General features: G+C 52.4%; 7 protein-coding genes across 7 annotated transcripts; 4 read left to right on the plus strand and 3 right to left on the minus strand.

Annotated features, from left to right (window-relative positions):
- The first annotated feature begins 531 nt into the window (after positions 1–531).
- HER10_EVM0009905 (PALB protein) lies at positions 532–7,688 on the plus strand. The gene is made up of 4 exons (XM_035479376.1): positions 532–1,656; positions 1,707–1,917; positions 1,977–2,290; positions 2,364–7,688. Exons 1-4 carry the CDS (start codon positions 1,349–1,351, stop codon positions 4,009–4,011), a joined length of 2,481 nt encoding a protein of 826 aa, XP_035336437.1. The 5' UTR covers positions 532–1,348; the 3' UTR covers positions 4,012–7,688.
- Positions 4,926–6,560, minus strand: HER10_EVM0007004 (C2H2 type zinc finger protein; the record flags this gene model as incomplete). Its single annotated transcript, XM_035476571.1, has 2 exons — positions 4,926–5,043; positions 5,158–6,560. The coding sequence occupies 2 exons, from the start codon at positions 6,558–6,560 to the stop codon at positions 4,926–4,928; spliced, it is 1,521 nt and encodes a 506-aa protein (XP_035336178.1).
- Positions 7,689–12,671: 4,983 nt separating the features above from the next.
- On the plus strand, positions 12,672–15,547 carry HER10_EVM0011578 (alcohol dehydrogenase GroES-like domain-containing protein). Its single transcript, XM_035481006.1, has 7 exons — positions 12,672–13,067; positions 13,141–13,195; positions 13,253–13,399; positions 13,453–14,014; positions 14,070–14,098; positions 14,164–14,256; positions 14,358–15,547. The coding sequence occupies exons 1-7, from the start codon at positions 12,986–12,988 to the stop codon at positions 14,452–14,454; spliced, it is 1,065 nt and encodes a 354-aa protein (XP_035336591.1). The 5' UTR covers positions 12,672–12,985; the 3' UTR covers positions 14,455–15,547.
- On the minus strand, positions 14,574–15,041 carry HER10_EVM0006894 (uncharacterized protein; the record flags this gene model as incomplete). The annotated part of the gene is made up of 1 exon (XM_035476467.1): positions 14,574–15,041. One exon carries the CDS (start codon positions 15,039–15,041, stop codon positions 14,574–14,576), a length of 468 nt encoding a protein of 155 aa, XP_035336171.1.
- A 979-nt stretch (positions 15,548–16,526) lies between the features above and the next one.
- HER10_EVM0001506 (uncharacterized protein) lies at positions 16,527–18,456 on the plus strand. Its single transcript, XM_035471251.1, has one exon. It carries the CDS (start codon positions 17,324–17,326, stop codon positions 18,383–18,385), a length of 1,062 nt encoding a protein of 353 aa, XP_035335655.1. The 5' UTR covers positions 16,527–17,323; the 3' UTR covers positions 18,386–18,456.
- A 937-nt stretch (positions 18,457–19,393) lies between these two features.
- HER10_EVM0006119 (uncharacterized protein) lies at positions 19,394–20,736 on the plus strand (the record flags this gene model as incomplete). Its single annotated transcript, XM_035475714.1, has 3 exons — positions 19,394–19,477; positions 19,534–20,411; positions 20,469–20,736. 3 exons carry the CDS (start codon positions 19,394–19,396, stop codon positions 20,734–20,736), a joined length of 1,230 nt encoding a protein of 409 aa, XP_035336095.1.
- Positions 20,737–21,280: 544 nt separating this feature from the next.
- Positions 21,281–21,751, minus strand: HER10_EVM0007553 (uncharacterized protein; the record flags this gene model as incomplete). The annotated part of the gene is made up of 2 exons (XM_035477106.1): positions 21,281–21,514; positions 21,653–21,751. The coding sequence occupies 2 exons, from the start codon at positions 21,749–21,751 to the stop codon at positions 21,281–21,283; spliced, it is 333 nt and encodes a 110-aa protein (XP_035336228.1).
- Positions 21,752–22,402: the final 651 nt, after the last annotated feature.

The raw sequence follows: 22,402 nt of genomic DNA on the forward strand, positions 1-22,402 counted from the left end.
TGACTTGGAATTCGACGGAATAGTGCAGTACTGCAATGTCCAAGGTGCCGTCCTCCATGATTTAGGTTGCATCCCGTGTAAGTTCTGACCAGTTTCCGAGCACCCAGATTACAGGACATGCCTTACGTAAGTCATGGTAAGTTTAATCAGCAGTGCTGTGCCTTACCTGTCATTCAAGCAAGCCAAGGACCTCCACATCTAGGTAAGGTAGGTAAGGTGAGGTAGGTATCTATCAATCTGTACCTTCCATTCTGATAGATGGTATGTACAAATGTCCAGTCCTGCTGCCCTCATCCAACAGATGAATGGGCACAACCTTTCCGTGCTCCCAAGACCTAGATAACCTGCCTTGCCCGACTAAATGCAACCCTTTAATATCGACGCTTCTGATTCTCTGCCCGGCGCTTACTCCGCTCCTTTAGGCGCCTAGCTTGCTTCAACTCGAAATAACCGCCAGAATACTAGAGTAAGGTAGGCAGGCTTGAAGTGTGAACTGAAGTGAACTCTCCTACGATTCTGCGCTCCTGCGCTCCAATCACGCCCACAAAGACTGCTTGTCTTGCTTCTTTCGTCCTCGGTCTCGAGAGCTTTCACCCAGGGCCCGTCTCAACATTTCAACTCGGCTGGTCCTTGGCTGGTCGACTCTGGACCGTTTTTGGGTTTTGCTTTGCACAGCCTCAATCTGGTGCCCGCTCTCTTTCGTCTCACCCCACGACGAATGCATTTCGCGCTAAGACTGCGACTGCTTCCCCGCGCCCATTTTCAGCCATAATTGCCCGCGCTCATTATACCAACTACACAATATTCGGTCCGGAACCAGAGTCAAGACTGAGGTTAGAGAGAGTCTGAAGAAGCCGTGATCAGACAGTAGGTAGAGCCAGGGGCGGTTTTGAGAGGCACGGCCAACAAACGCAAGCCCTACTACTCAACCTGTCATCGCTCCACTTGCTTCTTCCCGACTCTCGCCTTGTATCCCGCCGTGTCGGGTCGCAACGCATCGACTACCTGCCTACCTTACTCGTGACCTCGACATCCGGTTCGAGTAGGTCTAGATTCCGACTTCCTGTATAGGAAGCTAATTCCCCTGAATCAATTCCAGTCGAGCGACCGGTATTATCGCCTCGACTTGACATTGACGACTGAATACAGCTTCAATTAGCTGCTTGTTAGCGGGAAGCATGGAAGCCAAAGCCATTGTGAGTGAGTCTCCAAGTCACGCCGCGACGCAACACAGAGACCCGCCTCAGCTGACCAGAGTTGCCTCGGTATTCAGAGAGAAGAGGCCCTTGTCGCCAGATCGACAGGCCGTGAAGCGCTGAATCATGCCATTACCGCGGCCGACTTATACATGAAGGCAGCACACGAAGCAACTTCACCAGCCGACCGCTCTCGTTTCAGGAGAAAGTGCGCTGGACTTATTTCTCTCGCCGAAAAGCTCAAGTCTTCCCCCAAGACCGCAAGCCCGTCTCTGACCCAGCCAACGGTTGCGACCATCACCTCTGCTTCTAATCCTAACTGCCATGTGCGCCATATCCCATCCAACGAGAGGACTATCCTTCTGCGCTCATCACGACTGCATGGCAACATTTTTCCGCCATGGCAGGCTGAGCCTGATATTGACAATTTCTCCCTATCTCAGGGCCAGAATGTTTTCTCGTACGTTTGCATAACCGCCAAATCGGCCAGACAACTCATCCATAAACTAGTGACCCTGCAGAGTACACAATGTCGGCTAGGCAGGAAAGTATTCTCGAGGCCTGGCAGCGGCCGGTGGACCAGGCAAGAGACGATACCGTAGACGAGGACTTTATGGCCTCGGAAAGAGACTGCGATCTCGTACAGGATGTCACGACCGACTGTTCGGTTGTAGCCAGTCTATGCGCCGCCATGAAGATTCTACAAGGTGGCAAACAATCTGTCAGTCAATAGTGGTACGCAGAATGCCGTTAGCCGCGCTTGCTTACTAGTCATATCAGATCCTAAGCTCCATCATGTACCCCTACAACCACCAAAAGGGGCGGCCGATGATCTCCAAGAGTGGCAAATACATATTCCGTATGCACTTCAATGGCTGCTTCAGACAAGTCGTTGTGGATGATCGGCTGCCTGTCTCGCGGAATAATCGCACCTTGTTCGTTGTCGACCGCAAGAACCCCAATCTCTTGTGGCCAGCTTTGCTGGAAAAGGCCTATTTGAAGGTACGCGGAGGGTACGACTTCCCTGGCAGCAATTCGGGGACCGATTTATGGGTAATTACCGGGTGGATTCCTGAACAGCTGTTCTTGCAGAGGTATGTCGGGACTGCCGTGTAAGCCCGGCCCAGGGTGAGACGACCATCTGCGAGAACTAACGCCAAGACGTAGCGAAGATGTAGACATTGAGGGCGAATGGGACTCCATCAAAGAGGCATATCATGCCGGGAATCTGATCATGACCCTAGGAACCGGTCGCTTGACGCAATCGGAAGAAGACGCTCTGGGTCTTGTAGGCGAGCACGACTATGCTGTGTTGGAGATCGACAGCTCGCCCGCCGCCCGTCGCTTACTTGTCAAGAACCCGTGGTGCGATGGTCTGGTCTGGAAAGGAGTCGGTTCATCTGGAATCGTTGAGCAAACGGCTGCTGTGTCGTTATCAGACACATTGGTCTCGATCGAGCCAAGGCCCTCTGAGCATACCAGGCCCGTCGGGTCCTTCTGGATATCAGTGGAAGACGTTGCACAGAACTTCGAGTCCATGTATCTCAACTGGAATCCGGACCTGTTCACACACAGGCAGGATCACCACTTTACGTGGCGCGTGCCCACCAAAAACATGACGTCCTCTGTTGCCCACAATCCGCAATACTCAGTCCTATCACATACGGAACAGACCGTGTGGATTCTGCTCAGTCGACACTTTGCAGACGAGGAGCTGGAGATTGCAAGGAATAAATCAGCTTCCTTGGCAGCGGTATCGAGACAACTCGGCTTCACGAGCATCTTCATCTTTGAGAGCGAGGGCAAAAAGGTTCAGGTGAGGGAGGGCTTTGTCTATCAAGGCCCATATGTTGACTCGCCACAAACCCTCGCCAAGTTCAAACTTCGCAGCGGGACGCCCTACACCATTGTCATGGCCCATCAAGACCTCCCGCTGGATCAATATTCGTGTACGTTTACTCTCTTCTCAAAGGCACCACTCGAAGTCAAGCCAGCCGAGGAAGCCATGAGCCACTACCAAGAGCTTTCGAGTGCTTGGTCTAGGAGAACTGCTGGAGGCAATGCGTCATCCATCACCTACTCCCAAAATCCGCAGTTCAGCATCTCTGTTCCCCAAGCTACGCCTCTGTCCATACTTCTCTCATCAGGAGACCGAGAGGTTGCCATTCATGTCGACCTGGTATGGGCACACGGAAGACGAGTAACATCAATCGGGGTAAAGGATGTCGCGGCTAGTTCTGGCGACTACCGGAGAGGCAATGCTCTTGTTCAGGTCCCCCTGGTGGAACCGGGCACATACACCATTGTGTGCTCGACGTGGGAGCCGGGCCAGCTCGCCGACTTTGGCATGCGCGTAGGGTCTCAGGTGGAATGCCAGATCAAACCCGTTTTAAGCGACAGAGCCGGCCTTTTACGAACTTTGGCGCCAGGCTTTGTCTTTAACGAAGGGGAGGAGAGCAGGCGAGCGCTAGTCACGGTATCACGGTTGTCCCGAGCCCAAGTTGTGGCGCGGTGCCCGCTGCAGACGAGACGAAGCAGCCAGCCCATTTCTACCACGGCCGTTCGCGTTTCTCTCGTCTACGGCCGGGGGCCACAGGAGTCGATACTCGCCATGTCAGGCGGCGGCGAGTTCCGGGAACTGACGATGGCTATCAGGACACCCGAATTTGACCTTGAGCCCGATCGTCTTCGACAAGACAAATTATGGCTTATTGTGGAGCGGCTTGGAAGTCAGCAGGGTCGACAGAGCATCGAGGTGGAGATTTTGAGCGACAACCCAGTTCACGTTGGCGAATGGCAGATGACCGATTTCTAGTAGCCATGGCACAGGTGAGAGGCTAGCCAAAAGCTTCGGCTCGTCGCCACAGGTGGAAGGCGGAATTGAAATGGCCTGGTAGGTACTTAAGCCCTGCTCATAGAATTTACTACGAATCGGCGATGCCTCCCTCCACTCATCCTTCTCCGCTACCTCCTCCTCCCTCCTTTATCCATCTCTCGGGTAGACGGTTTGAAAAGCAGACAAAAGCAAAGGGGAAAGGCCACAAGCCAAATAGATGCCCGAATACCAAAAGTGAGAAAGGGATCTTCTCGTAAATTGCCGCTTGAATCGAAGACGATGTTCATGTCGGCTCTTGTGAAAGACGGTTCGAGAGTTTGCATTCTCCTAGCCAGTCACCACCCATCAAGCAAGAGAGAAGAGAAAAGAGGGAGAGAGAGAGAAAAAAAAAGGGGACAAAACGTGACGTGACGCGGACGACTCGTCAATGTGGTATATGATCCACCGCAACGCCAGAATCCTCGTGACAAAAAGGCAGAAACAAACCCCCATCATGAACTCGTGCCGTGCCAATTCAAACAAGCTCCAAAACAAGTACCAGCCCAAGACAGCCGCCTCCTCCAAGAACAAGAAAAAAAAAAAAGAAGAAGAAAAGAAGAAGAAAACGGAAGACAAAAAACGAAGACAAAAACCAACGAAAAGTTGGCGTCACCCACCTTGCCAATCTTCGCTCGTCTCCCCCTCTCATGACAAAAGAAGGGGGGAAGGACCAAGTATCACAGTGATATCTGGTGGCTCCGAATATCCATCTACTATGTACAATCAACCACCTCCTATGTGCTCATTCTGACATTTTGACAAGATGTCGTCGGTGCCGAACAGCCCACAAAAGAGGAAAGGAGAAGAGAAAAGTATTTACGTGAAAAGCATCAGATGGCACATTGCTCAGCTGATTAGACAGGTCCTCCTCTGCGTCGTCGGCCGCGATTTGGCCCATCTGGTCTCTGTGACAACACATCCCGCAAAGCAGGGTCGTCCTTATCTTTATCCACATGGTGTACCCGGACATGTCTGCATACTCAATTAGTTAAGTCCACGGCCGAAATCAACTGCCTGGTAGCGACAGCGGTTCGTCGGAGGCTTCGATTGACCAGAATGTGTAACAACGATATGGATTCACCTTACCTCTGAAGATTATCTGGCCGAGGATACTTGTGCTCTCGGTCAGGACAGAAAGGGCATACATATCCCGGAGATTCGTGAACGAGCCCATGCCTGATCATCTCATTCTTTCTCTTGAACCCTTTGCCACCCTCACTCCGAGGGCAGCCTTTGACAGAGCAGTAGTGTGGTCGAGCAGATGAGTGAACATTCGCGTGCGAGTTGAGCAAGTACTGAGTTTGGAATGGTGCCGCGTTGCATCCCGAGAAGGTGCAGACATAACCTGCCTGAGGATTTGTAAGACCGTCGATGCTCATTCGATCCGCCACAGACGTGGCGGGCGTTGAAGCGGTCTGATCAGTGCTCGGGGTCTCTGCTGTACCGCTGCTATAGTCGGTACTTTGTCTGTGATGGCCACCGCTCGATGAAGACGCGTAGTAGTAAGGGCTGACAACAGCTAGAGGATGCGCAGGCGATGGGTGGTCTCTACGAAAGCCTTCATTGGGCGAAATTGGAGGTGATGTGTGGCCGATTGGAAGCCCGGCGAGTGAGGGTAGTCGGGGGATATTGGTTGGTGGCGACCGGGGATATGAAGCCGTATGTCGCGCAGAACCCAGATCATGCTCAGGACTTCTAGCAGTATCTGCCAGGCGCTGCAAGTCCCCAAGCTGGGATCTGATAGATGGTAATGGACCATGACCGCTGCCATCAGACTTGGGAGAGTCCAGAAGTGGAGGAAGACCACTGGGAGCAGACTGTGGAGGGCTCATCGGGGACGTGACCTCGGCCTGGCCAAGACTAGGCGCGGAACGACGAGAAGTGTACTTGTCCCCAGCAGAGTAAACGACAGCTGGGGCAGCTAAGCCATGACTTGGTCGATCATCGCGAATGGGCAATTCCCGACTGCTAGGACCTAAAGGCAATGCCTCATGTTGAACCCGGGGTCTCTCTCCTGAGCGCGACTGATCGATTTTGAGTGCCCCAGCAGTGGGATTGGTAACTGGGACAGATGGCTCGGGAGCACCAGGTGAAGTGAAAGCCAAGGCGCCGGCAGCGAGGATCTTGAGATCAAAAGGTTCCGCCGATTTGTTCATATCGCGCTCAGGAGAGGTTGGGGAAGAAGACTCGGATTCGGATCCGTTGTCAGAGGCAAGGGGTTCAAGAGCGGCGGCCTGGGCGACGTCTGGCTGTCTGCCGTTTCCGAGATGAGCCACTAACACGGCATCGCCTTGAATGGGCTCGACCTTGCGACGACCGTGGAACGACTTTCGGCTAGGGCTCAGAGCAGGCGGAGGACTGGGTGAGGGCTGTAGTCTGGGGCGGTGAGCTTGCATTTGGGGGCTATCGTGAGGGAGAACGTCATCGGGATCGTAACAGTCGCTCGCAGCTGTGTGGTGCAGGTGGCTTTGAACAGCCGACGCAGTCATAGTTGTCGCTACCGGAGAGTGTCGTGGCTCACAGCGCAAGCGATATCAAGCCGCCATGGGGCAAGTTGCAGGGTAAGGGTCGCAGCAACGACGGGTGGCTAGCGACAGAGACGGCCAGAACGGTTGTCGTAAAACTGACGGTGACAGCGGCGAAGGAAGGGTCGACTTTGGAGAGGCGGTAAGTAGGCAAAGATTGTCGCGAGGCGCCACGGGGTATCAGGAGGTTGCGCTGTTATGGTCCCTTTTTGCGCAAGGCGGCAGCTGTTGGGGCCGAGGGGAGCGACAAAGACAGCGTCGCTTCGAGGACGATGAAATTCGGAAAGTGATAGAGGGGGGTAATGCGCGTCGCGAGAAGTCGGCCCCGAGACAGCTATCGCCGCCGTCGTGGACTCCGGAATAAAGCAGCCGATGAGGGAATGGTGATATGCAGGTGCAGGTAGGAGGACTGGGAGGAGGAGCGGACTGAGAGATGGAGGGCGGCCGGGAGTTGGAGGATGGGATGCGGCGACGTTTGGATGTCAAAGACGGAGGTCGGTGTGGCCTCGAGCAGGGGTGTGGGGAGAATGAGGAGCAAGCGCGGGAGTCAGTCGGGTGCGTGATTCTTTGACGGATAAAAGAGGGCGCCCAGGGACGGCAACCATGCAGATGGATGCACGAGGCAAGGCGAGCGAGGGTCAGCAATAGTCGGGTGTAGTACACGAGTTGAGTGAGCGGCAGCGGCAGCGGTAGCGGTAGTGGAAGCGGTAGGTCGGACGGGCTGGAGGACAGGTAGGTAGGTATCTTGGCCCGTCGTCGGACGGGGTGCCGGTGAGGTAAGGTCAAGAATCCGTACCTACGGTAGGTGACAAAAGTAACAAGAATTGGGCGAGGTACGAGACGAAGGCGGTAAAGAGATTGAGGGGCGCGACAACAGCACCTCAGAGTCAAACAGGAGCGAGTTGTTCATGTTGCAAAAAGGTCCCCCCCATCCAGTTCTTGCTTCTCCAAGGTATTCAGCGGGAAGGAGGCTGTCCTTTAGTGTTAGCGCATAATTTCTTGGAAGCGTATGAGAGATTCGCCCAGTGCCACAGATAGATTCAAGGGACCGCGTGACCCTAGTGAGGAACAAAAGCGGATTTTGGGGGGAGAAGGAGGGGGGGACGTGGAGGCGAGAAGAGATGAAGAAGCCGAGTCACCAAGAAAGTGGATATGGGATGGGCGGAAGCGCGCATAGGGATTGGGGGCACACTGCACACCTCAGATGGCAAGACGGGGTAAGGAGAGGTATCTACCTAGGTATCCAAAGAGTAGGGATACTTGCTAAGGGTTATGAGCACGAAATAAGGGAAAGGATTCCTTGGAATATGAGGCTAAGTAAAGACCAGGCAGGCCGCAGGAGTACCGGCCCATAGGTCGAGATACATAAATTGCCTTACATGCGTAGCACAAAGTACAGATACCTAAGGACAAGCGATACCTAGGTGAGGCACATAGTGCCTTGGAGATATTTCGGTGGTCGTACACGGAGCGGGCAGTAATTAGGTACAAGTCTACGTACCTTTTCCCCTTTCTCAGCCGCCCTCCCTGCCTCCTCTCCACAGGCTTGTCCAGTCTCTCTCTCTCTCTGCCTCTTTCTCTATCTCTTTCCCTTCCTCTGCTGTTCCTCTTTCTCACCCTCACACTCTCTCCCTCTCACTCATTTGTTCCCGGCCCCGTCCCTAGTCGCGTACCCGTTGCGCCTCACTTCCGGGCCTAGGAAGCATGTTTGATCGGTACTATGTACAGAGCAAGGCACGACAACGGTTCCGAGAGACCAGCAGGGCGATGCTCCTAGGTACTCGCATTTACGGGCTGCGCTGCAAGGCAGGCTGAAGAGCGGGAATGCCTCATGCGATGAAATGTGCAAGAGTAAGATTGACGTGCCTCTATGTCACATCGATGTTCAGTAAAAAGGCATGGCGGCCTGGTTCAATAAGGGTATCTTCGTCGCACTCCCTCTTATGCGGCGTGCCCTCGACGTGGGCGAGCATCATCGTAGTCTTGACTAGGCGCCAACCGCCTTACCTGCGGTCATAGATGCGGCGAGTGGGCTTATCTCGGCAAGGAACGACCCAGGATCGATTCAGCGCCGAGCTAAGAGGTTACCAAGAACCTGGACCAGCAGTTTTCTCACAGATTTGCCATGCACTGCTTTATCTGTGTTTAGCGCGGGGGCATGATAGAAGGCGGGGAAAGAGAGGGTTTTTTAGTCTGATCAAGTGACATTACCACAAGCAGCCGAGAGAGCTGGTTTCCATGTTACACTTGTCAGATTGTCTCCCAGCATCAGTGGTCACCCAGGCACTCGAGATGCTTGTTGAAAGGCGCAAGGATGAGAATGCCGCGGCGGGAACCCTAGACGGACTGGGGAGGCTTCATTCCATGGGAAGTGACTTTGAAAGTATACTCCATACACGGATGGGGCAGAAGGGGACGAAGTACCGGTACCTCATAACGAATGAGGATCAAGATGGGATGGAACAGTCTAGAGGATCGGATGGCAGTACTATCACAAAGGAAAAAAACTTGGAGAAGGAGTGGAGAGCCATCCTACCATGTTCTATGCGTACAATAGTAAAACCTAGCAATTATATCGGATAAGAAATTTCCCTCGGCAAGACGACCTCTGTATCCGTATGCCCTTTCCGCATCTCACTATATCTTACCATGAGGAAAGCGTCACTTCCCTCCTTCGGGAGATTGGGTGGACAGCCAGGTAGTCAGTCTTCTGTCATTGTTTTCATCCTTTGGTTGACTTTGAGCAATGCAGGGTCGCGGAAACACGGCACCGCAAACCCATGATCCACTGAAAAACAGCATCATGCGCAAGGGCGAGAGGGAACGAAACGAGACCATTGTGGAAGAAATACCAGAAAGCCGGTGGCTAGTGGACGAGCACAAGATGGATCGCGGAGGAAATGAGGGCTGACAATGACCGGGGCATCCCCAAGGAACGCGGCAGGTACTGCGCACGAAGTACCTACTCCGTACGGAGCACTTGAGGTTGAGCTATGGGCAGAGCATTCTACCCTGAGGTAGGTAGTTCGTACATGGAGAATGAAGCCCGTGGAGTTTTCACCCAATTCGGTCACTAATGCTTAGGTATTCCGTACTCTGTGTTCTTCGGCGAGGCACTTTGCGCAGGTCTTGGTATTTTGCAGGTTCGCAACAACTTATACACTATCACTGTACTCCGTACGAGCGGGAGTCACCTTTGTCAATGACAATTAGCCGCACCCAATGTAATGGATGGACGAACGGGACGGAAGTGGAGGCTCAATCCGAGGCATGGGGGCCATGTCCCTGATCAGTGCTGGTCACTGGTCGCCGTCGGGCCAGGCCCAAGCTGGAACTTGGAAAGCCCTACCTTATTCTGTACACTCCTGGTTCACTTCACGAGTCACCACACCTGACGATTCCTGTCTACCCACCCTTTCCTGCTCCTCACTTTCTTCTGCAAGGCTCCCCCAATGTTTCCGTGAACTCGCCTTTCCAAATCGCAGTTTTACAGTGTCGCGGCAACTCGGTCTTGGCTTGAGGAAATATGAACCTTGGAACTGAAATGGAACGATTCGGACGAAGAGAATGCTTGGATGTGTGGTGCGTTGTGTGTGTGTGTGTGTGTGTGTGTGTGTGTATTCAAGTCAACAAACACTTGACCAAAACATCAAGTCATCCGTTGAGCCATCCCCGCGCACGCGTTAGTCTTGCACCTAACCACGCTCACCTCATTGGTCTGCAAGTTCGAACTCTGCTAAGCAACCCTAGGCGTGGGTGATTATTATTTTCTCTTTCGGGGGTTCTTTTCCCCTTTCGCTTCGACAACATAGAATTTGCCTCATCTTCAATCAACCGATCGGCGGACATTGTTTTTCGTCTACTGCTTTCCTTAAGTACATCTGTGCAGACCAAGATGTCGGGCTGGTGTGCAACTATTCGGACGGATACCTTACCTCTCGGCATCGTTCGTTATTACCCCACACTAGATGGGCTCCTCTCCAAGCCAAGTCCAACATTAACCCCTCACCAACCTTCCTTCCCATCGAAGACCTACCACTCGCTGCATCAACTTTGACAGGACCCGCTTCGCTCCGCTCTGTCCAATCGTTCAATAGAACCCTCCAGAGTCCCCCTTCCCATGCCACCAATGCCCGTGATTGTTCCATGCGCCCAAGCCGCTAAGCCTCTAAGCCTCAATCATCTACACATGCAATCGGCCTAGAGCGAGCTGACTCGGGCGATCTCATTGGCCAAGTCCAAGGCGGTCAAGCAAGGGGACCCTTCTTTTCGCTACTTCTCTTCTTTGCGGAGTAAAGTACCTATACCTTACTTGTCAGGTAGCTTTCAATGGGATGGGAGAATTACCTAGTGTAGGTAGCTAGCTACCTTGACGCTGGGCTACTACTCTGTCCAAGTCGCAACATTCCACCCATCTCCATGTCTCCTCCCCAGGTACCTCACCTAGGAGGAATCAGCACGCTATCTAAGAAAAAATTACATGCCCGAATTGCAACAAGATAATGGAACCAGTCTGTTCTTGAGCCGGTAGTTACAAAATTCCATTTGGTGTCGGGTGTAATATGTAAACGCTGGGCTCGGTATTTCCCTTACCTCCCTTCCTTTCCAAAACCACGGGACGTTAGCAACGGAGCATACCTTAGTGCATGGATAGTTCAAGGAAACTTAAGGATCGTCCATCTGTCATCAACAGACTCCATCACTACACCCAATCCTCCGTGCCAACGAAGAAGATGCAATTTTACTCAAGCAATATGAACTGGACCAAACCGACCGTCTGGCCTCGTCACGTCGTCTTTTGTGGCCAAGACGTTGGCATCCCAAGGCGTCTTCTGTTCCCCGACCGGCGACAAGAGGGACTTTTGCCCCCTACCTTACCCGTCTTACCCCAGACGAGGGGTTCTTCAGCAAAGTGGTCCCCGGTTTTTGGACAGAGGTGGTGGCACGCACGAGCGGGGGATCTGGCTCAGGGTGGCAGGGCCACCATCCACCACCCCTAGGTACACCTAGGTACGCACGTAGGTGACACATCCATCCGCCGCTTTTCTCAAGCTCTCTCCTTATCCCAAGGGTTTATTCAATGCCTATTAAGCTTAAACAATTAATAGAACACTACATAATTATAAAATTAAATAAAAACAGAGGGGGACGGGGAGGGGGGTTCAAAGAAAAAATTACTGTGTATCTCCTTTATTTGCTATTAAAGTAGCAGGTTTGGCTCGAAAGAGCGGCGGATGAATCCGTCATGCGCGTGGTACCTATGGTAGGTACCTTAGTATATATAGAAAGCTACCCCAAGGTACCTAAGTTTCTAGAAGGCGCCAACCATTCCAGCCCTCTTCAAGGTTGTGAGCTGTCAGACGGCTGGTCTGTCAACTTTTTACTTGGGGTATCAGTCGTGTACCTACGCAGTAGGTCCATCCATCGGCCATGTGCGCTATCCACAGGTACTTCATTGGAAGCCTCATTGGACATCGACCCAGATAACGCGAGAGTCTCTCCTGGCATGAATAATACCCCTGTGTTTTATTCTCATTGTGGTGCCAGGCACTTAGGCTCGGGACCGCGGCAAGTCAACTTAGATCTTACGCATCCTGCTTCCCTTGCCCGCCGAGTCAATCAATATGAGCCGCAGCCATCAACCTAACGCCCTCTGCGACTTTGTCAAGCCTGACTTTCATCTTTACCGTTATTTGACGAGGAACAATCTGACGCATAAAATAGAAAGCTAGGGTCAGACATTATATTACATTGTATGAACTATATTCATACAGAGCAAGACGACCATAGCCCTGCATACCTCTAACCTGCTTTCCGCACTTGTGATTCATATCTGTTGATTGTCGGTCGACTTCTACGAGAAAATGTACGTAGTACTCAGGATACGCCATGTCGATCTTACGCTACAACACTTGCTGCTACGAAAGGGGTTCATTCACTTCATCACCTACTTTCCACGACATGTCTGGCGAAAGCGCAAACTACTCCGATACAAAATCGCCTTATGTAATTGCGCGGGGTAGGCAGATTTTAATCCTCTTTTTCACTTCATCTCTATTCGTGCACGTCAACTGCCCGCCCTGTGTACACACTCGCTCGCACAGTGATGCTCCGATGAACGGCAATGGGAGCGGGGGCGAGGTGATTGGCCCGGCGTGCATACAAACTGTGCCTCACCACACCTCACAACCACATCATCCAGCATCACCGAGGATCAATACGACTGTGTTTCTGGCTGCGTGCCTCGGCTTCTTATTGCTCCTCATTACCTCTGCTGAGATTGCCACAACCCCTGGGGATTTTCGAACATTCTCATCCGAGAGCTCTCGTATTTCCATCAACGCCTTCACTGTGATCCAGTTCCAAATCTACCCGAACAAACCCCCGCAATGTCTACCTCAGGAACCATGCGCGCCGTTGTCTTCAACGGACCGCAATCTGTATCCGTCGAGCAACGCCCCATCCCTACCGGTTCGCTGGCCCATCTTTCTGCTCCCTGATGAGCTTCATGTCAGCTTCCATGTATCACTGACCAGTTCCATAGTCCAAGACGATGGCGACGTAATTGTCAAGGTGCAGGCAACGGCTCTGTGCGGCTCGTGAGGCACTCCTTAGTCCACCGTGTTCCTTTTTCTTCCTTCTCACACAAATCTTAGAGAACTGCATGTTTTCCGCGGCCACCAGCCATCCGAGACAGGCTTCATCATGGGCCATGAGTTCACCGGTACGGTTGTTGAAAAAGGCGCCGCTGTGACCTCCTTGAACATTGGTGACAGGGTTGTCTCTCCCTTCACCTCGTCGTGGTAAGTCCTCTCCACTCTACCATGCCGAATAAACCTCCAACATGGTTCTCCAGCATGAAATGCTTCTATTGCAAGAACGGGTACACATCCCGTTGCGCTCGTAGCAAGCTCTTTGGCTGCGGTGCGCTGGATGGCGGTCAGGCCGAATACGTGCGTATCCCTGATGCCGACGGAACCGCTATGAAGGCTCCAACCACCATCTCCGACAATGCTCTGGTTCTCATGGCCGATATCTTCCCAACCGGCTTCTTCGGCGCCAAATCTGGCTTCAACTTGCTCAAGGAAGAAGAGAGATCGAATGCCACTGCGGTTGTCATTGGTTGCGGACCCGTCGGCCTGTGTGCCGTGATTTCGGCGCTCGAGTACCGTCCCAAGCATCTTTTTGCCATTGACAGCGTAGACAGTCGCCTAGAGCTTGCTAGAAGCCTTGGAGCCGAGCCCTTGAACTTCAAGACTGATCGTGCAGGCATGGAGAAGCGGATCAAGGAGGTGACTGATGGCCGCGGAGCTGATGTCGTTATTGAGGTTGTCGGTCTAAGCCCAGCTCTTAGAACTGCCTTCGACATCATCAGGCCATTTGGTGTCATTGCTAGCATTGGTGTCCATAATGGCGAGGTTCGTATCGATCTCAATCTTGAGGCTGCGATTTGTCTTACTGACACATGATTAGATTCCATGGACCGGTACCGAAGCGTATGGGTGAGTGTGATATTGACAACTATGCAGAGAATTGAAGGCCTGAAGGGTGCTGACTGCCTCCATAGCAAGAACCTAAGGCTGCAGATGGGTCGATGTCCTGTCCGAGCCATCTTCCCCGAGGCTCTCGCCCTTTTGGAGAAGAAGCAGGACAAACTTGGGTGAGTGCTGACCATACCCCATGGCTAGGTTTATTACCGCACCATTGGGAGCACACATTCGCGCCCTCACTAGTCCTCGTCCGGGAACTGACATTGATTAGGTTTATGTTCGACCGCATTATGCCGTTGAGCGAGGCGGTTGAGGGATATGCATTGTTCGATCAGATGAAGGTCCAAAAGGTTATCTTCACTCCTTGATTGAAAGCACAAAACTCGTAGTGAGAAGATGTCGCCTCCGTACTCAGCATGATAGCAGGAGCAGTATGGAGTTTGCGGTTGCGGTGATGGAATGTTGAGATAGATATAGGATCAATGCCTTAATTCTGTCTTGGCTTGACAATACCGTCGTGAATGAGGTAATAAGACACGGTCGAATCGTCGTGGACCACGGCAAGGAGTAGTCTCTTTTGACGATCTGTGCCACGCCAATCCCGCTTCTGAGGTCCATCGATGGTGCTTGCTGGATCGAGTTCTCGTGGCAGAGTGTCGATGGAGTCAAAAATTGTAGCAAAAGAACTCAGAGTCCATTGTTCGCTTAGATGCACTGGGAGAACCCACTCATACTCGGGGGCCTGGCTTGAGCGCTTGCCGGCGGTCTGTTCCATTTCCAAGGCCTCAATTTGTTCGTCAGGGTGCATGTACAGCCTGTTAGGCGGGAGGCCGGTGATGATGGGACGCTGTCGGCTTTTCCCGTCACTCCGAACCTCGACATCAATCCAGTCATGTTGATCTCGCAGGTTGCCCAGGACCAGATCGGTAAGGTTGGTTAGATGTTCTGCGGCCATTGCGCCTGATCCAATCTTAATGGGGTGTTGAAGAAACGGAGTTACTAGGGCGTAATATATGTTTGAGAAGACCAAAGTCACCGAGGAAATTGTTGCGGTTGTCGTTGAAGAGTTCTCAAGGTTCTCAAGACAAGTGGCCCCAATAAGACCGTCGGTATGCCAATCAGATGTGCTCCTTGGCCAACGATTTGCTGCGTCATCGATATATGCATAACTCCCTATTAAACGATACTGTCATGCATGTATAGAGGCTTCCGCTTACGAGTCGCCCGCTGAATCCAGGTAGAGCTCAGCGAGTTTACCTAGTCGGTACCTTCAGGCCCTCCGTAGCGTTTGGCCCCAATGGGTGCCTACCTACAGGCTACACCTGCCTTACCTTATCTTACCGATGTAAAGTAATCACACAGTTTGGCCTGTGGTTGCAGGCGGAGCAGATGAGAAAAGTTGTTGTCCTGGTATATTTACTCCGTACGGGTACTCCTAGGTATGTTATTAGTCTAGCGCACCTTCTCTGCCGAGTGGATGTAGTCATCGTCATAGGGAAGTAGGGAGCGAAACGATCCGAAGTGTGCATGGCGTGTCAAAGCCACACCTACGTTTCCCATTCTCAGCCCCGCTCTGAGGCTTGTGAATCTCCGTGTTGTTTCTCTCCTCGGCCAAGCTGATGTTTTTAGCCAGGCACACAGCAACGGTTCCTTACCCGTCATAATTGGCTTGTCTCACTTAAATCAAGAATGGAATGGTTGGTGTCGATGATTGCTATCTTGGTCCATTCTGCGGTATCTATTCCCAAGAATAAGAAGAAGATATTGCACTTCTTTCGACTACTTGAACATGAGAGCTGCAGTGACAATCGTCACTTATACAAGAATGTCATAGCTTGAATGTCTGAACGAATCCACCGGCAGGCCGGCAACTCAAATTCTAATGCTCTCAAGAGTTGAGACAAAACCGACAGAGCAAAGCGCAGCTCATCGGCATCCACGGTCCACTTCTAATAATCCTGGTCAACCTACGTAACCGACGGAAACGCGAGCCAACCAACAGCCAAGGTTTGGGGCAAATACGTGCACATCCCTCTCAAATCCCGTCATGAGTACGTACCGAAAGGCAGGCTGTGTGGTTGCGTCGCTGACCTCACTGCGCGTGCTGTCACACAATCTGCAGTGGCTGTGGTCGTGCAAAGTACCTAACAAACTGTATTCCCGGTCCATCGTACGCGTATTGACGTAAGGGTCCAGATTTGCGACGGCTGTTTTGTGGTTCCTGCCCCAAGTTCACTTGAGATGGACACCAGCGTTTCCATACAGACCAGCGTCTATTGGGCGTAGCCCACGGCAAACGGGCTCTAGCCTCTGACAGGTCGACAATGAAGCAGCCTGTCACGCCTGGACGGAGAACTTTGGCCGCCCCTCCTTCAAGGCACAGGCGTACCATCTAGCAGGGCAGGCATAAACGAGGAGTCCATCCGTCCATCAATGGAAGTCCAATCTTCCTTCCCAAGGTCGGTGCTTATTGGCGTCTAATTCCATTACGCATTTTCCATATCCCGCCCCTTTCCACCATCAAAGGCCTAGACCCAGCCCGTCCCCCCCCCCAAGAACTCTTTGGCACTTTGCTATATCCTCCGACCCTGGCTCATCATTGTGGCTTGCACTTCTTCCTTTTCTCACCTGCTTTTCGTCGACACCGGCCCCCACATAACACCTCTTTGACAATCGCCGTACCTTGTTTTATTTCTTTGATTGAATTCCCCGAACCACTCTTCCTCTCCCACGCCGGGCCAGCTGCCTTTCCCATCTACTAGGTCGGATGTTCAAAGATACCCTTTATTAACCCCCGCCGGTTTTTCGTCGCTGCTTCGTGGCAGCAGTTTTCTGCCAACGACTCGGTCTTGCGTGTTACTGTGTCGGTCATTAATTATTCACTTCTCCGACATCACCGGCTGTACATCGTCATTCGACAAAAGCAATCTGCGTAGGACCTACCGCACCAGACCTTTCTTTCCTACGCTTTTTTGTCGAACCGTCATCGATCTTTACAGCTGGTCTTCAACCCAGTATCAAATACTCGAACGATTCCGAATCAGGAACACTCTCGCGGTCGATACACGGGGGCTCGTCTGTACGGATCACACGCCGCACTTGCACCAATCTGCAGCGGGCGATACCGAAACACGTTGCTGTTTCTTCTGGCTCAGCAGCTAGAATACAGCTTGAGGGACCGAAGGCCCTAAAGGCGTTTCCGACAAACAGCAACAAAAGTATCTGGAATCTGACGCAATGTCTCGCCCAGATTCTTCACTGGACAGCAGCGAGAAGGACAGGAACGCGCCGCTGGACCACCCTAATTCCGATCAGTCTACAACCGAGACGAAGTTCTCTGACAGCAATAACAACAACCACAATGAAGACAAGAAACAAGATGTTGAAGGAAGAATACCAACCAGTGCCGCCTCCGCTACCGTGGCCACTGCAGAGCACGAACTGTACGAACCCTACGATAACGGCTACCACTTCCCACCCGCACACACCAAGTCGCAGTCTATGAAGATTGGCGCAAAAGCGTTCTGGAATTACACCTGCACGCCCCTCGGCTTCTTCGTCGTTCTCTACGGCCTGAATGTCGTTGCTTGGGGCGGCATGCTGTTTCTGCTACTTTGCAATGCGTCCCCGGCAATGTGCTACCCGACATGTAACGATATCAACTCCCCCCGGCGCAAATGGATCGAATGGGATTCGCAGATTCTGAACGCTCTGTTCTGTGTCACAGGATTCGGATTGGCGCCGTGGAGATTTCGTGATCTGTATTTCTTGATGCAGTATCGCATCCTGAAGAAACCTGAAGCTCTTGGCCGGCTTGCGGGTATACACCGCGGATGGTTCCGTTTGCCTGGATCTGACCAACTCCCTGTCCACATTGGCCCCGAAAACGTCATGGAGCTGGCAAACGAACGGCCTGTGTTGCACATCCCGCACCCCGAGAAAGCTATTCCCAACGCTCCCCTCACTGGAGTTCGAGCACCCCCCACGGCAATTTGGAAAATGGACTTCGTCATCTGGTTCAATGTATGGAACACATTCTTGCAGTGTGTTCTCTCAGGCTTCATGTGGGGAATGAACAGATTCGATCGACCCAGTTGGTCCACCGGTCTTTTCGTTGCGCTCGCTTGTTTGGCGGCTGCCATAGGAGGCTTGATGATGTTCTTCGAGGGTAAGAAAGTGAAGAGCATTGAAGGCGTGCCGCTCAGCAAAGAAGATGAGGAGCGTCTGGCAAAAGATAAGGAAATGGGGGTTCACCATTACAACAACATCAAGGACAAGAAGCCCAAGGAAAAGAAATAGGCTAGTGCGTAGGATTAAGCCACAGATGAGATACCTATATACGAAGAGTAATACAATACGCAATGACACCTTTAATTGATGAAAGTAACATATATTTTCGCCGCGATGCCACTTGATTCTTGTCAATGGTCAGGAGCAAAGAGGATTCCCAGTTATGGTGCACCTCATGGAGGACCCTAGCGGGCAGGTGGATGCATAGTTTAACTGATGGAAATGTGGTTCTGAACGATGTCGCTTGCACGGCCTACAGCAACTCCCACTCAACGTTAGAGAGGCTTTGCTATCCTCACCCGGCCTAATGAGACAAATCCGTTGCCGACCACTTTCAAATGACTTTGGCGGTTCTTCTCTTCCTTCACTGACGGGGCAGAAACTGATGTGACAAAAGTTTCGTTTTGGTTGATTCACTCTTTTGGCTTACTATGACACAACCCATGTTGATGGTTGACATTGAGGCAACCCGTCAGAGTCTCACATGGACGCGTGACCAACTCTAGAACGCTAAACAACCAAAAGCCTCTAAGGTACTCCGTATTACCTACCTACCTGTGGAGGTCAGAAGGTGCATAGGCACGGGGCCGCGTGCGTCCATTTTGGGGAGCCGAGTGGGTCGCGGAAGTGACATTGACTTTGCTGAGGTACTCTGACACCCAAGCGCAGCACAGGAGGTACCCGAGGTACGAGCAAGACCACCGGCGTCCACCTTGAGGTACCCACTGATAAGCGGCTCGTTCCATCACTCAGCTCGACACCTCCGCCACGTCCAGATGATTACAGCCGCTACATCAACCTTCATATCGACAACGACTGCTGCTGTGCTTGTCCAAAGAACAAATCCCCTTTCCTTCAGCCTCTCCCGGCTGCGTGTTTCCCCACAGCAGCCTCATCTCACATCGCAATTAAGAGGGGTGACTGGAAAAGGATACGTTTGGTTCTGCATCATCTCGTCTCTCATAACTCCACCTGCCCATAGTCGTCTCGCCGGTCAAGTTCGACAGTTCGCTCAAAATGGCTTCCCGGGCCCTTGTTCCCTTTCTTGTCGGCATGATGCTGTTGACAGGCGTCTGCAATACCCTTCTCACAAAGTATCAGGTATGTTGGAAGTCACTGGCTCCTGGAAACCAGACGCTAACTCAGCTTCCCCACAGGATATGCAATGCGTCCGCAACTGCGATGCGAAGGACCCCACGAAACGGGCATACTTTAACCAACCTGTACTGCAGACAGCACAGATGTTTGTTGGAGAGATGGGTTGTTGGCTGGTCATCGGTTTGATGAACCTGTATCGCCGCTATGGACCCGGAGCGAACCCCACGGCTAACGGCTACGAGGCCGTCAACACGAATGATACCGATAATGCAGATGCTCCTCTTGTCGGCAACGTGGATGGACGCCCGAAGCCTCAAGAAGAGGAAAGCGGTGCTATTCTGCGCGGGCCTCGTATTTTGCTTTTGGCGCTCCCAGCCATCTGCGATATTCTCGGTACAACGCTGATGAACATTGGTCTTTTGTTGGTTGCGGCCTCCATCTACCAAATGACTCGCGGCGCCCTCGTTCTCTTCGTCGGGGTCTTCAGCGTCATTTTCCTCAAGCGTAGACTTTTTTTGTTCCAATGGCTGTCCCTCGTTGGCGTTGTCACGGGCGTCGCAATTGTTGGGTTGGCTGGTGCCATCTACCACGAGAACACGAACGAGGCTGACGTCGAAGAAGGCTCCCCCGAGTCCAATGCCTTGTTGACGGTTGTGGGTGTTCTCCTCATTGCCGGCGCTCAGATCTTCACTGCGACACAGTTCGTTTTGGAGGAATGGATTCTGGAAAGGTCATCCATCGAACCTATCCGTGTCGTTGGATTCGAAGGCCTTTTCGGCTTTACTGTCACCGTTATTGGCATGATTGTCTTGCATCTAGCTATTGGGAAAACCGATGCTGGACGCTACGGATACTTCGACATGGCCGAGGGTTGGAGGCAACTTACGCAGAACAGAGCCATCGGGATTTCCAGTATCCTGATCATGATCAGTATCGGGTACGTTTATACTTTCTACCTGACAAGCAGACGACTTACTAACGCGCTCCGTTTCAGTGGCTTCAACTTCTTTGGTCTCTCCGTTACCAGAAGCGTCAGCGCTACCTCGAGATCTACGATCGATACGTGCAGAACTCTCTTCATCTGGATCGTCTCCCTCGGGCTCCGTTGGGAGACCTTTAAGTGGCTGCAAGTCGTTGGATTTGGCCTGCTTGTCTACTTTACCTTCCTCTTCAACGGAATTGTGCAACCCCCTTTCCAATTTCTTGTCCCTGACGAAGAGGTGGAGGAACTACTTCCGGAGGAACCCATCGAACACCAGTGAAGAGAAGGGACATAGAATGTTATAGTCAGCGGGGTTGTGGTTGGCTCCATCCCATGGCCAGGGTTTCTGCTCTAGATTGTAGCTTGATTTAGATCAGGTATGGAAGCGGCTGTATTCTAGGCGTATGAGAATCGGTTACTCAAAGATATGGTTCAGTTGCACTCCACGAACCGTCTCTATTGTGCTCCAACTAAGACTAATGAAAAAACCCGATGCCAAATTTCCCAGCAACCCTGAGTAACAGTCTCCTGACTTATTGGTTGAGCGGGAGGTGTGAATGCTGACAGACTTTGAGGGATCGGCGGACAACCAACTGACAGGTATATGCCACTCTCACGCAGTCAGATGAAACCCCATTGCCTGGCCAGGCGCTGCGATCGGCCCCAAATGAAGACCGTCCTATACACCAAGAAACGCCGCCCGTATGCAAGGCATCATAGTGCCTTTGCCCCCGAAAAGAAACCCGACGAACAGAAGCTCAAACGCCATATCTCAACGCAGTATCCCTTTCCCTTGGGGGAGCTTTCCCTGTCACACGAAAGATCTAGGTGACGTTGCAAAGAAGCTCAGCCTCAAGTATAAACTTGCCCTCCTTGTACTTCTCCGTAGCCTCGTATGCTTTGTCGTACTTCCAGCCAACGGTCTCCTTGCACTGCTTGCAGGTGATATCGCGTACGATGTGTCGTCCGGTCGTCATGTTTCGTTCGCTGGGCTCGCCTGTCTCGATGTTGACGACGCTGTTAAATAGGTATGCTTTGCCATGTTGGCCTCGGAAATTCTATTGTTGACACACTTGTCAGTGCGTGTACATAGATGGCTACCAGAGAGGTGGAGGCGATGTCTGATTGCGCGGTCCAAAGTTTGTTGGAGTATGCGACGCAGAGCAGTGAGGAGAGAATATCCTGATGAAACATACCCGGCTTATGATGTCTTCATGGTTCGACAGATGCGCCTTGCATGTTTTGCAGCCATAGACCTTGTTGCTGTTCAAGTACGTGTTGTACGCCAACCCCATTATGTGCAAAGTCTCCTCCTGCGCAGGCAGGATGCGGTGGGAGACGGAACGGTTGTGGCTGGTCGTGAAGCCTTGCCACTCGATAGCGGCAGGCAGCTCCGGATTTGATGCTGTCGTCGATATGCTTCTTGCAAAGCTGCAGAAAAGAAGGAGAGCTTCCTCCTCGAATCGCTTTACCGAAGGACAGAATGAGGATAACGTGGAAGGGGGGGGGGGGGGGGGGGTTCCGGGTTGACGTGTTAGGTGTCTTGAAGTCCGGAACAAGAGTGTAGGGCAGGCGGGCGTGCGGGAGACGGGAGGGGGATATGTGCCCAGGCCGGATGGATGCGGCGAACGCTCAGGTGAGCAGGTGAGGTGAGGGTGCAGCTAAGGTAGACGGGAGAGATAAGATAGCACTCTGAAGCGCGCCCGCCGTGGACCCTCCTGGAATCACCAGTCCGATGTGTGACGGACGTCAGCAACGTTCGATTTCCTTGGAATGGGGACCGAGCTAAGCTGGGCCTCGGAGGGAAGCGCTGGGGCCAGGCTGGGACCAGGCTGGGTCACCTTTCGACTGTGTGCTCAGTTGAGCCTAGAGACCTGTTGGCTATTTGGCTGTTTCCGTCTTGGGCCGTCAAGTTGCAAATTCAAAAGATTCATCCATCAAAGAAT

This window comes from Colletotrichum scovillei, assembly GCF_011075155.1.
Source record: "Colletotrichum scovillei strain TJNH1 chromosome Unknown Contig00003, whole genome shotgun sequence".
Lineage (NCBI taxonomy): Eukaryota > Fungi > Ascomycota > Sordariomycetes > Glomerellales > Glomerellaceae > Colletotrichum > Colletotrichum scovillei.